At 56.6% G+C, this 13,739-nt stretch overlaps 1 protein-coding gene across 4 annotated transcripts in view; it reads left to right on the forward strand.

Moving 5' to 3' along the window:
- The first annotated feature begins 5,197 nt into the window (after positions 1–5,197).
- Positions 5,198–13,739, forward strand: part of ARHGAP23 (Rho GTPase activating protein 23) — a 76,652-nt gene continuing 68,110 nt past the window's right edge. For 3 of the 4 annotated variants that reach the window (XM_036990859.2, XM_073235505.1, XM_073235504.1), the window contains exon 1: positions 13,145–13,272. In XM_036990859.2, coding sequence (XP_036846754.2) covers positions 13,210–13,272 — 63 coding nt within the window. In that variant the 5' untranslated portion in view covers positions 13,145–13,209. Of the gene's footprint in view, positions 5,339–13,144; positions 13,273–13,739 lie in introns of those variants that run through there. The other variant, XM_036990860.2, reaches the window with a different exon arrangement.

Consider the following 13,739-nt stretch of genomic DNA (forward strand, 5'->3'; position numbering starts at 1 on the left):
AGAGGGGTGTTGGGACAGGTAAGAGAACAGAATAGGCTAGCTAGGTTAATATTGGAGAGAAAAGTAAGTGCGGGAAGCTAACAGCTGAGCTTGGGTGTGGCTTGGAGGGTTTAGAATGGGACAGAGGAGTCTGGCAGCAGCTAGCTTGTATGAGGTTGACAGGGGGAAAGATTTCAAGAAATTTCACTGTGCATTGGATGTCAGCTCCTGGCACTCCTTCCTACAGCTGCCATGCTCCCTCATGCCCTGGTGTCAGTGAAGAAATTGGCCGTAGAGATAGACATCCTTTTCTTCTGGATGTGGGACTATTTCTCTGAAGGGGACACTTTACATAGAAGTGACTGTAGGCCCAGCTTTAGACATGTTAAACTTACCGCCTGTGGAGAGTGGGTTCTGGGTGTTGTTCATCTGCTCTGTCCCCACCCCTGCAGCCCAGTGCGGTGTCAGCACATCAGGAGATGCTCCGTGAATGTTTGCCGACCATGGAGTAAGTCCACGACAACCAAGCCAGAAGTGGAGGTGGCCGTGGGGGGCAGCCCTCTGGGCTGGAATCACCTTCGGTCCTGAGTGGGGGTGATGCCCCAGGAATGGGAATTCACCTTGGAGCAGTACTGGTGAGGGGAGAACCCAGCATGCCTGTGGAGTCTGGAGGAGAGGCAGCATGCAGTGGTTCTCAGCCTGAACCACTGGGGCGACCTTCTCAAACCCCACACTCACCCTAAGACTAAGGCACCCTCCTAGAATCTCAAGGGGCAGCGTGGAGAGGGGGTGGGAAGAGTGGTCAGCACAACTTGTCAGGTGTCCCTGACAGGCCCTCTGTCTTCACTACACCTCCGTCCACTTGTTAACACCCTCAGGGCAGGGGTGCCACCGGGCTGGCCTGGGGTCCAGTGCTGGCTCCACCACTTGCTAGTCATGTGGCCCTGGGCACTCTATGCTTTCTCAGTCTGTCTCTTCTTGAATAGAGAGTATTTTTACTTACCTCGTGTGTGAGTCAATGAGATGATACATGTAAAATGCCTGGTACCTCTTCAGCACGTAACAGCCGTGGGTACTAATCACCATCACACTATTAGGAGCATTTTGAGGACAGAGCGCTTTTTGCCTTCCCAAAGGCAGAAGGAAGAGTGAAAAGATTTCAGGGGCTGGGGGCACCAGAGGCTGCAGTGGAGTGGGCTGGATGGAGGGAGGAGGAGGAGGGGAAGTGGCTTGCAGGGTAGGGCTCTGGGGTGGGTGGAGCCGGGCGAGTTTCTGGGCTTTTTCTGCCACCTAGTGGCTCCTCTGGGCTAGGCCACCCAGCTGTCCCCTCAGGTCTGGGTTGTGGTGGATGGAGGCTGGGCTTAAATATTCCTGAACACAGTATCTCCATCCTCTTCTGCTGCCCCCAGTTAATAGCCTGTCCCCTGGGGGACCTGTTCCATGACACAGGACCTCTTTCATGGTCCTGGTATATGGGACAAAACCCTTTCTCCAGATGGAAGGAGATGGGAGCCTTTGTTCTCCTGGCTCCCAGGCAGACGCCTGGGTCTGGTGGAGGCCACCCTCAGGTCCCACCCTGCCCTGCTGGCTTGCTGGGCACTAGTGGTTTTCTTGCCCAGGGGGAAGGAGGGCTCAGACCAACCCAGCCCAGACCCGTCTGCATAGACCTGAATTTCAGACCCATCTCCGCACAGACCTGAATTCTATAAATATGTACTGCTTCAGGCAGGCCCTGCGTGGTCCTCCTGAGCCTCCCCATCCCACCTTCTCCAGGGGATTTTGCCTTTTGCTTGTAGGATGAGAGGATGGGGAGGCAGAGACCTGCTGGTGAAGGGCCCAGTGGGGGCCTGGGAGTCAGCTCTGTGTCTGGGTCTGTCATCGTCTCTTTCCCCTAGTGGGGAGGCACCCCCCTCTCTGAGGATGCTGCCTAGAATGATGTCCTAGTTGCATCATCTCTGACTCCTGCTTTGAAGGCTGTTGTGACTATTTGGGAAATGTCTGACACTGGGTGCAAGGCTCCAGCAGGAGGCCAGGAGCCACACAAAGGAGTCACATGTTGGGCAGGCGTCCCCAGGCCCTGTGTCTGCCCCGCTGCCCACTGCCCTCCCCATCCATCACCCACTTTTTCTCTCAGGGCCTTGCAGCCTCAGTGCATCAGGCCTGGATTGCATCATGCCTGGCTTTGTTCACAGAGCAGCAGGTGGAGAAGTAGGGCCTGCTGCCCGCTGCCCGCCCCTTTGCTCTCATCTCCTTCCACTCCCTCCTGGGTAATCCTCCTCCTTCCTCCCTTCACAGGCCCATGGCACCTGGGAGTTGTCTGCCAGTGGCTTTCAGCTCCCTTTTCCTTCTCCTGCTCCCCAGGGAGCCCCGAGGCTACAGAGGCCAGGGGAAGGAGGCTGGTGGGCAAGGATCAGCATGCGCTGGAAACCACCCTTCTTCATTTCTGTTCCCCTTCTGGCTGAAGACAAGTGCCACCCACAAAAGGAACACCTGGTTGTATCCAGAGTGCGACCTCCCAGAATTGGAGGACGAGACCAGAAATTGTCTAAACTATTCTGAACTAAATCATTATTCCAAACTATCTCAGAACTAAAGCTACTAATAATCAACAAAATATGAACTGATTCAGCTTTGTAGAAAGTACTTAACTTGCATTGATCATTTATGTCCCCGCCTGTGGACCAGGCATTTTATTCTCACATCTCATTTAATCTTTCATCAACCCTGTGAGGTGGTGCTATTCACATTCCTGGCTGATGGATGAGGAAGCTAGAGCACAGAGAGGGTACCACCTGGCTACTAGTGGCAGACCTGGGATTTGAATCTTGGTCTGTTTCCCTCCAGTGTGACTTAAAGCCTCTCAAAGAGATGGTTGGAAAATGTGATGCTGACTACTTGGACTTTTTTTTTTTTAACCCTCAGAAGGAGGTTTTTGCCCAGGACATTCATCAAAAGATAAGACTATCTTTTATCTTATGAAGGAGATACAAAAAGACCAGTCCATATCAAATGACCTGGACTGGGCCCTGCTGTCACCCCTATGCTGCCTCTCTGATATAATGCTATTGTTGAAGGTCCTGGACCACGTGGGGTATAGAAACAGGAATCAAAGATAGGAGCTTGTCAGGGGTTCCAGCCTGCCAGGAAAGAGTGAGGACTTGGGGGGCTGCACACATGGACCCTGCAGGCTGCAGCAGAGATGGTGAGCAGTACCATCCCCTCCCTTCACAGAGACCCTGCTTGTGAAGCTTCCCCTGATGTTCAGGGTGTGTTGATGAAATAGCTTTCAGGTTAAGCAATCTAGTTACCATGGCTTTGTCTAATAGGAGTCTACTTTGCAGGGTCAGCTCAGCATCTCTGGGGACAGATAGTTCTAAACCTTGCAAAGCCCAACCCCAGACCTTAGGCCTGGCCAAGCAGCAACTATTAAAGAACCCCAGTGTGGGCAATTGCTGCCATCTTGGTCACCTCCTTATTTTCACTGCCCATGGGCTGCTTCAGTCCTGAAAGAGAACGGGAGGAAAACCAACTAGGAGGAATGCAGCCTGCCTTCCACAGCTCAGGGCCCAGCTCCACCCCTGTGAGAGGCAGGGTCAGGGTGTGGGTCATGATTGCTGGCTAGCACCCTTCTCTCTCTCCCTGACTCTTTAGCCCAAGACAAACTTGTAAAGGACAAAGGGCCCCATTGACCCAATAGCCTTGTGACCCCACCCAAGTCTTTTCCTCTTCTCCCCAGGCAGCCAGCAGAACACTCACTAGGGTAGCAGTCAGGGGCCACAAGGCCACCGAGGGGGCATGGCAGGGAAGCCACAAGCATCTGCAGCCTGCTGAGTGGGGAAGACAGAGAGCATGTGGGCAGTGCCTGCCAGACCCCTGAGAGGAGGGGTAGCCAGGACTCCTGGCTGCAGTCCCAGGAGCAAAGCAGCAAAAACCCTCAGGGTCAAGTGTGGGAGGGCCTGGGGGAGTCCAGCCTCAGCTCCAAACTGGGCTGCCTGGGAGCTCAGGACTCCCCAGCTTGCATTCCTGCCTCCCACCCCCCAGCATGCCCCCCACACCCAGGCTATAAAGTCCCCTTTGTCTGGGCCCACTGAGGATCTTGACTGTCTCCATCTCAGCTTCCTGCGCCCTGCTCCTCACCCTCTGGTGCCTGACAAAGAGGTCAGAGCACAGTGAGAAGTGGTAAAATCCTCTTCTTGCCTGGGCCCTGGCCCAAGGAGTTAAAGCATTCAGTCCTTGCAACTGATACTCCCACCCCCCGACCGCCTCAGGATAGGTTAATTCCCACCCCTGTCCCCTCTGGGACGCCATGCTCCTGCCCCAGGCAGCCCCCCTGCCTCTCACATGCCTGCTCTTATGAGCCCCCCTCAGTTTGGCCCTGCCTTGTCTGGGGCAGGACAGAGGGGCAATGGCAGTCAGGAGCCACCCCTAATGGGGAGTGTCAGTGGGGGAGGCAGTGTTTTTTTGTCACCTCCTTGGTCCTCACCAGAGTGGGTGGCCTCACTGCCACAAGTTATTTTCCTGGCTGGTATCTGAGGCTTCAGATGACCTTCCTCTGGAAGTGGATGAGTTCAGCCCCTCCTCCTGCTTGGCACATGCCTGCAGGGGCATGGCACATGGTGGGCGACAGAAATCTCCATTTCGGCTCCCCATAGCCAGCCAGAACACATCTGAACAGAGGCTGGATCCCGACAACAGCGAGTGGCATCTCTGCACCAGCTCCTGTCCTCACAGGATCACAGGGTCCAGACCCCGGCTCACCAAGTGGGGTCCAGGCTGTCTCCCTGCCTTCCAGGCCTGTGGATATCTCTGGCTTGCTCTCAGGTAACCCCTGAAGCAGAGCATCAGCCAGGCAGACAGTGGTCTGAGCTATGGGGTCAACTCTGTCACCAAATTACTGTGTGACCTTGGGCGAGTCCCTCTGTGGACCCTGTAAAATGAGGGGTGTGGCCTTCTGACTGACAAACCTCAGGAACCAGGAGAGGGGCTGCCCTGGGAGGGGCTCCTCTCTGGACTAACAATGTCCCGGAGACAGGCAGAACATGGGGTATTGGCAGGGATGAGCCCTGAATATGTTAAGTGTGTGAGTGTATTGTGTGTGTGTGTGTGTGTGTGATGGACAGTGTGACTCTGCACGCGCGCGCGTGCGTGTGTGAGCCTGGTCCTCCACCCGCGGGCGGGGAGGGGAGAGGAGGGGGCGGGGCCTGCGGGGCGGGGCGGGGGTCCAGGCGGCTGAGACCAGGCGCTCTTGCTCAGCGGTTGCTGGTGCTACACCGACCGTGCTCATGGAGGGGCCGCTGGCCCCTGTGCCCCCGAGGGCCGGCGCTGCCAGGACAGCGTAGCGAGAGGCAGCATGGAGCAGGTCAGCGGGCGCGGAGCGGGGGCGCGAGTGTGGGAGCGGAGGACGGCGGCGTCAGGACGGGATGAGGGTGGGCGCGCCGAAAGGAGGGGGCTCAGCAGCATGGAGGGCTCAGGCGCTGGTGCTGCGCGCGGGGCCGGAGCTCTGCGGGAGGGATGGTGCTTGCGTGACGGGGCTTGTGTGGCCCCGCAAGAGGGCTCCCCCACCACTGACACAGGAAGGCGCGCGCTGAGGGCGCACACGCTGCCTCTCTCCCTACCCCCTCCATTAGGAGAGCGCCCGCGTTTAGAAGCCTCCTCCCCACTCAGTAAGGTCCCACCCGCTGCTAGGATCCTAGGTCTAAGGGGGCTGCAGGTTCTGCAGAATGGAGTGACAGGAAGCCAGGCGGCTCTCCCAGTCCATACAACTACCTCTGACCCCCAGACCTCCTTGGTGGGACCTCAAGATACAGGCGTTCCCACACGTCAGGGGGCTTCTCCCAACCAGGCTCCCCCTCTGCTTCCAGTCACAGCAGCTGCAGCAGCTGCTGCCACCATTTCATGGCGTGGGCGGACACCTTCTCCTTATGCACCCCCCACCCCACCAATACACACCTGCAGCCCGGGCCAGGCCCCTAGGGCTGTCTTTCTTCCACACAGGCTCCATCAGAAAGGGCCAGGGGTGAAGGCCCCCTCAGGTCAGAGTCCTCCGTGTGCCCACCCCCAAGTTCCTGAGACCAGCAAACCCCGGACAAGCAGGACCAGACACCTTAAGTGATCACGGGGGCCTCTGTCCTGACTTGCAGAGGGTCAGCAGCCTGATGTGGGTGGGCGTGAGGACACTGCCTGCTCCCTTCCTCATCACCACGGGAGATCTGAGGGTGGGGTTTGGAGCTGTGTGGTTTTCTGTTCCTGGGCATGTCTTTAAGGCCTGAGGCTGCCTTCACTCCCAGACTTTTGGGACTGCTCTGCCTGAAGCAATGTCCTGGGGCCCTGGGCTCTGAGACCCCTCCCCTCCAGACTGACACAGGCCCCCTACCTCTGTGGCAGAGGGGTTCGTGGGTTGCCTGTGATGATGTTGAGGATGGGGGAGGAGTGGAGGGCAAGGAGTCAGGGTAAGGTGGAATCAGGGAATGGGGTGATCCTAAATCCTGGGATTGGAGAGGGAGGCATCACGTCCACTAGGCCTCTTCCCTGGGTTGGGCCTGATGTTGGGGTGGGGTTGTGGGCTGGTCTAGTCTCCAGGCCTGTTTGGCATCTTGGTTGTTAATTTAAATGGCCAATGGCAGCTCCTTGGAGCACCAGGCCTGGCAGGGGCAAAGGGACTCGTCATTTTCTGCTGCTGTTGTCATTAGTGACTCTACCCTCAACTCTACTGAGTATGAAAGAGTGGGGAAAGGGTCAGTGCTAAATGCCAATGAATTGCGCACATTCAAATGGTTAATTTTTTGTTATGTGAATTTCACTTAAATTTTTTAAAAAAGGAAGGGCAGGGCTAGGGGCCACCACTACTTTCTGCCTAGAGGACGCTCATCTCATCTCACTGGGTGTGCACTTCAGCCATCACCCCCATCAGGCTTCTGCATTTCTGGGGTCAGCTGTTTCCCCTTTCACAGAGGGCAGAGCCTGGCTTCCCTAGGCACTGGCATCATGCAAGGGAGGAGAGAGTTTGGAGGAGAGTCAGGACGTTGGGCTCTGGCCCATCGAGGGACACAGGGAGGCCTTGGACTTCTGTCCTTTCTCCGGGTTGCTTGGAATCCCTGCCAGCTGTGCTGAGTGGTGGCTTTCCAGGTCCTTTTTAGTGTCCCAGGACGAGGAGCACAGCTGCCAACCTGTCTGCTGGACCATGGGATTACCCCCCTGTCACCCCCGCAAAGGGGACTCTGATGATAAGCACAAGCAGAGAGGTGCCCAGGCTGATGCCAACATCTGAGGCAGCCCTGGCCTGACCGCACCCCCCCTGCACGGCAGCCTCCTGGCTGTGCATGGGGAGCTCCTGAAAGCAGAGCTCCTTCACCACACCAGAGGAAGCTCCTATTTTAAGTTTCCCATGTGCTGAGAGCCCTCTTGTAAAGCAAAGAATCCTTTTATAGTGCAAGAACCGCCCTGATGTGTCTGTTTGGTATGTGTGGATTTTGGCATGTAGGGTTTCCTTAAAGGGGAGCATGCCTGGGATCTTTCACAGGGGCTGGAATTGCCAGGTGGGGTGGGTGCCAGGACGGAGGGGCTTGCCCCCTGCGGTCAGTGCCCTTCCCCCCTTTTTTGTCTCCATCTAATTCCCCTTACGCCCTCCCAGGGCTGGCTCAGGGCCAGACAGAGGAGAGGGGAGCAGCTGCTGGGGATTTCCAGAGCTTTCAGGGGGAGGTGGGAGCTACCCCTGCCCTCCTCCTTTCATTCCTCCTCTGTTTCTCTCCCTTCTCTTCTTCCCTTCCTCTACATTCTCCTCTCCCCTCCTCTCCTTTTTCCTTCTCTCTTCCCAGCCTTTACCTTCCAAGAGGGGCAAAATGGAGGTGGGGGTGAGGTATGAGGGGCAGGGAATGGCACAGTCCCTACCTGTGTGCAGGGATGTACGGGGGCCAGGTGGGGCTAGGCTGGAGGCCTGTGGCAGAAGCAAGACTGCAGACTAGTTGCTGGGAAAATTTTAAAGCCCTTACATAGAACCACAGAATTTAACATCCTGGACTGCCTGGCCTAGCTCCTGCCAGAGGGATCGTGGTGATTCACAGCGAGAGCAAGGGCTTAGCATCACACCTGAGCAAGTTACTTCACCTGTGTCCCCATTTATATAGCGGGGCTAATAATACCTGCCTTACAGTGTTGTCATGGGAGTAAATGAAATAATATTTGTAAAGAGCTTGGCACATAGTAGGTGCTTAACACTTTTAATTCCTCTTCTTCCCATCTTGGTGTTTTCCAGCCTCTGCTAAGTGATGTCATGATCATTTAAGTCATCTGTTAGCCTTGCACACACACTCACACACACACTCTGACACTGACTGGGTCTTCAATTGCCCACTGTCACAGAGGTGAGAACATGCTAAGACTCCAGCCCAACGCCTCTTCCCCAGAACCATGACACAGTTCCCACAACCATGGTTCCCTGGGGGCTGCCAGTTGAGAGCAGCAGGGCTGGGTGTGAAAGACCTGCCCCCTGCCTTGCCATCAGGTTTTTGCTGGGTGGGGCTGGCTTGCCCTGCTGCCAGCCCAGAGAAGCTGTAGCCTCACTTCCACCCCAAGCTTGCTGTCCAGAGGTGGGGGGCTGGTGTCCTAGCTGTTTGGCAGGTTGCCAGTGCCTTTCAGCCCCAGCCTGGCCAGGGTCTGTAGCTTCCCTCTCTGAGGGATGTTTGGCTGGGATTCCTCTTACGCAGGATTCCTTGGAGACCTGGCAGCAGGGATAAGGGTGTGGACTGGCGTCATCCTGAGTGGACTCTCACCCCACCCTACACCATTAATGATGCTCAATGAGGCCCACTCTTTGGGATGTTTCGCCAGAGCCTGCGTTCCACGCCCTCCCCAGCTCTCAGACTTCATGCCTCTTTTCTCTGCCACTTGTCACTTGAGGTCCTTCAAATTCTAGGCCAAACACTGCCTCTGAGGCCCCTTCCTTCTGTCCCCTTGTTTTGCTCAGCACTCTCTGGGCACCACCACTACAGCACCGCCCCAGCCATCCTTTGCTGGGCTTGTTGCCCTCCCTGGAGTCTGAGCTCATTGAGGGCAGGCACATCAGCAGCCCCACGGAGCAGTTTGCATGTAGTCAGTGTGCTCTAAATAGATAAGATTAGTGTCTTTTGATTTGAATGATGGAAATTTATGTGGAGGTGGGCGTTGCTGTTTTGGGACAAGCAGACCCCTGGGGTGAAAGCCAGAAGCCCAAGAACAGGTCCTTTCCCTTCCCTGCTCTCCCCTCTAGTCCTGCCCTCCTGTCGTTCTCCACCAGGGGGTGCTCTTTCCCCTTTGGTGGAAGAGCAGCAAGCTGTGGCCAGCTTCGTGGTCTTCTGTCCTACAATCCACCCTCCACCCAATTTTTCCTTTTCAGCTCACAGAGTGCTTTGAATCCGTTATCAAATGTGAGCCCCAAATCTAGAGGCAGGCGTAGGAGACTTATTGTTTTCATCTCACAGAGGATGAAACTGAGGTTCAGATAATATGCTTTTCCTCCAAGACATAGCTACCAGGTGGGCAGGATGCAAACCTGAACCCAGGTCTTCAGACTCTCAGCTCAGCACTCCTTGATGACACCATACAACCCCTTGCTGGCCTCTGGACCAGGCCTGATTCTGACCCTGGGCTGTCTGGTCTCGGACTCCCTGACTGCTCGCCTGCTCCCCACCTAGCCCTACCTGGCTCTGGGGAAGACAGGTTCCTCCTCTGGAGCCCTAGACTCTGGCTGCCTGCTGATGCTCTCAGCAGGTCTGACTCCATTCTTCACCCCTGCTGCTCTTCCTCACAGCACAGTCTGGTCTCTGCCCCACCTGTCCCCTGAAAGTACTCTCTCTGCCCAACACCGTGTCACGTCCTCCGGCCACTCCCTTCCTCTCAGTCTTCTGTTTTCCTTGCTGCTTCTTCCTTCCTCACCTGCCCCTAAAGGTGAGTGTCCGCCTCATCCTGTTCTGCATCGGGTCCTCCCTGCACTGGCCCTGGGGAATCTGAACCACTCTCCTGGTCCACCAGGGACTTCACAGCCATGCCTGTAGCTCAGGCCTCTCCTCCAGGAGATGGACCCAGGGTTTAAGCTGCCAATCACTACTCTATTGGCAACGCAGCCTGTGAATTAGCAGTGTGGCTCTGGAGCCAAATGCCTGGGTTCAAATCCTGTGTGGCTTTGGGTAAGATACTCAAGCTCTCTGGGCCTGTGTTTCCATAAAATGAGGACTATAATATCTATTTCACAGTACCTTTGTAAGACTAGTTTGGAATAATAATACAAAGGACTTAACACAGTCCCCAGCATGTCCCTCTCCCTGAGCTCACTCAAGGCAACTGAGCCAGAAACCTTGGAGTTGTTCCAGACTCTTCCATCTCCGATCCTGAACACCCAGTTGGTTACCAAATCCCAGGGCCTCTGAGGTTTGCTACCCCCAGTCTTTGTGCAATGCTCCCCTCATCTCCTTGCTGCCCTCTGTTCTTTTCTGCATCCTGCCACAGTGGCCACGGCACATCTCCACTTAAATCCCTGCCCCAAGCCAGGCTAGAATCTAAGTGCCTCAGGCCCACTCTACTCCAGGGTCACATCCCCACCCGCATTTCCTTCCTTATCCATCCACACTTCCTGCCCATGTCCCCTCCCTCCACTTGGCTCCAGCTGTACTGCTAGAGTCTCCTCCCTGCCTTTGTCCATGAGTGTCCTTCTCCCTGAAGAACGGTTTGCTCCATCCCCCGCCCCATCCCCATCCTGTCCAGGGAGCCCCCAAAAGCTCAAGGCCACCTCCTTCTGGAAGCCTTCCTCTGCTTCTCCAGCCTTCCATTGCTCCTTTTCTGACATTTCATTGCAGAGTCAAGATTGGTAAAACCACGACCCCTCAACGGAAGGAGCTAGGCGTTATCTCCGTATACCCAGGTGCAACCTCCTCTCCTCCACCCCCTCATAAATTAGGGCTCCCCATACACATTTGTGATGGAGAGAAGGTAACTGAGCTTGGAACAGAATTCAGAGAGACGGGGAGTACCTCAGTGAGGGACACCCTTCACCCCATATTAGGTTTACTGCCTGAATCCCCAGAGAGAGTGTGTGCCAGGAATAGAGTGGATTTGGGGGTGGACAGTAGGATACAGGGAGTGAGATGCAGGGAGTCAGAGGGGAAGGATGGGAACAAGAGGGGCTGGAGAATATGATGGGGGATGGGGACAGGGTGGGGGTGCAGGTCAAGGTGCAGGAAGAGGTGGGAAGGGCAGCAGGGTGGGAGAGAGCGGACTTTCTGGTAAGCGGGGGAGGTGAGTGCAGTGCATTGTGGAGGGAGGAATTCGTCCCCGGCCAGTGTGATCTCATTTCCTCTCACCACCTCCTGCAGTGTCTGAGGGCATCAGGCTCTGGAAAAAGTGAGCCAGGGGCACCCCAGCAGCCACCACCCTCCTGGCTTACCCAACAGCCTCAATTCAATCTGGATCTCAGGTGCCACCCTTTCCCCTTCACACTGATACCCCATTTGCCTTGAGAGGGAAGGACCCTTGAGACAGGGTGACAGCAAGCCTTGGACCATTGGAGCCATAGGGCAAAAAAGAGGTAGAAACAGGAACCTGATTGAAGATTAAGCAAGAAAATACTGGCAGTATGACAGATTAGTTAGGTGGCAGGAAGGACTTCTCAGAAGTGGGGGATAATTCTGGCTGCACATGACCTTAATGAAGAGATGTGGGGACGGAAACAGACTCATTAAGTTCCCCTCCATCATTATAAAAGAATCCATTTCCATTGACTTCCAGGGGATTTAAAATAAATTAAACAAAACACAAGGCTTAAAAACAAGTCAGTGTCTCCTTCCTCGGGCTCACTGGGGTAGGGATAGCCTAATTGGTATCTGGGCCACCTCACCCCATCCAGGACCTGAGTCCCTGATCCTGGTCAGGTGAAAGGGCAGGGCGCTTGGAGATGATCAGCTCTCAGGAGTCTGGGTGGCCATGGCAAAGCAAACATGTTTTATGAGGTCTCCTTGCCCCAGAGGGTAAGTGATTCCAGTAGACTGAGTTGCCCCTCCCACTTTGATTGCCTGCCTTATCCAAATCTTATATTCATCTGTGCCCTGTGCCTCTTTTCTTCATGATCTGGGTGAAGAACACAGAAGCCCCTTAACTGCAAAGCATGGGAAACGGGTAAGCATAGGCTGTAGGAGATAGGAGGTAGGAAGGATGTTAGTTAGATTGTATAAAGAATTTAGAGCAGAAATGAAGGACTGAGGGACTGTCCCTTCCTGGATTATCAGGGGATAGACTGAAGGTCTCTACTTGGGGGCAGGGGAATGAGGAACTGGCTCAGTGCCCGGGTGGCTCTTGGGCCCAGCTCAGACTGAAGGTGGGAAGGTAAGCTGTGCGGAGCTTGTGCTTGGGAGGTCCAGGGGGTGTCCCTGCTCTCACTGCCATCCACTGCAGAGCCGATCTATGGGACAGTCCAGAGGCCTGGACCACAGGCTGGCTGGCTGGGGGCCTGAAGGCTGGGGCACCTGCCATTCTTTCTCTTCCAGCCTCTATTCCCCTGCCTTCATGGGGTCCTGGGCTGAGACTCTGCCTGGGATGGGCCCTAGATGGAGTGCTGTGGACCCCTTGAAGGCTCCCCCGTTCCTCCCATGCACATCACCACCTCTGCCCTCGTCTCAACTTCGTGAGTCTCTGGATGGAAGGCCCCCTAAGCATTTTTCTAGCTTTCCCTCTCTTTTACCCTGGATCTCATTTTCTGTGTCTTCTGACTTTCTCTGCCTCTGTTCTGTCTCTACCTTGTCTCTGCCTCTCTCATTGGTTCTGTGTCTCTCAGTCTCTGTTTCTGACATCTGTCTTGCCCTGCTTCTCTCTGCTTGCTTCTCCCTGTCTTCCTTCGTCTCTCCCTCTTCCTGTGCTAGTTTTGGGCTCTGCGCCCTCGTCCTCTTTCCTTGTTCGGCCAGGATCACCTATCTGGGCCGGTTCCCCGGAGGCCGGCCCAAACTGTCTGCCTGAGACTACCTCTCTTCCCCGAGCTGTGCTCTGCCCTCTGCTGCCAGCTCACCCCCTGCCTCAGCCCCTTTACCAGTCAGCTGCGCTACGGAGAGGCTGCGGGTAAGCCCCGTCGGGAGCGAAGGGGGAGGAGCGAAGGGGCTGGATCCCCTGGGGGGACCCACTCCGCGCTCGGCCCCGCCCCCTCCGGCCCCGCCCCTCCCGGTCCTGCCCGCTCCCTCCGCGGTGCCCTGGCCGCAGAGCCGCAGTTGCCGCCCAATGAATGGAGTCGCCTTCTGCCTGGTCGGGATCCCTCCCCGTCCGGAGCCCCGACCCCCCCAGGTAACGGCGCTGGACCAGGGGAGAGGGCGGATCCAGGCGCAACCCGGTGGCTGGCGGCAGGGCCGGGGTCGCAGCGCCCCCGCTGGGCGGGCACAGCCTGGGGCGCACGGCGCGGGCACTTCGGGCACGGCTGCCAGGAACGTCGGCTGGTGGCGGGCCGAGCAAGGTCCGGAGCGAGAGCTGCCCTGGGCGGGGGACGGAGGCGGGGCGGGAAGGAGGGAGGTAGGCAGGGGGCCGGGAGGCGCACGGGACCGCCGGGGCAGGGGGCACCGACCCGACCCGGCAGTGCCAGGCCCCCCGCGGCCGGGCAGCGGGGGCGGGAGGCCCGCGCCTTTTGTCCGGGTTTTACAGGCGGAGCGCCTGCCGCCGTTTCCTCTGCCCGAGTTTTCGTTTTCCGTTGGCGAGGCCCCGGCACAGCTGGAGGGAGCGGGAGTGGGGGAGGGGGTTCCCAAAGCGGGAGGTCCTTG

Source organism: Manis javanica, chromosome 4 (genome assembly GCF_040802235.1).
Source record: "Manis javanica isolate MJ-LG chromosome 4, MJ_LKY, whole genome shotgun sequence".
NCBI classification, from domain to species: Eukaryota; Metazoa; Chordata; class Mammalia; order Pholidota; family Manidae; genus Manis; species Manis javanica.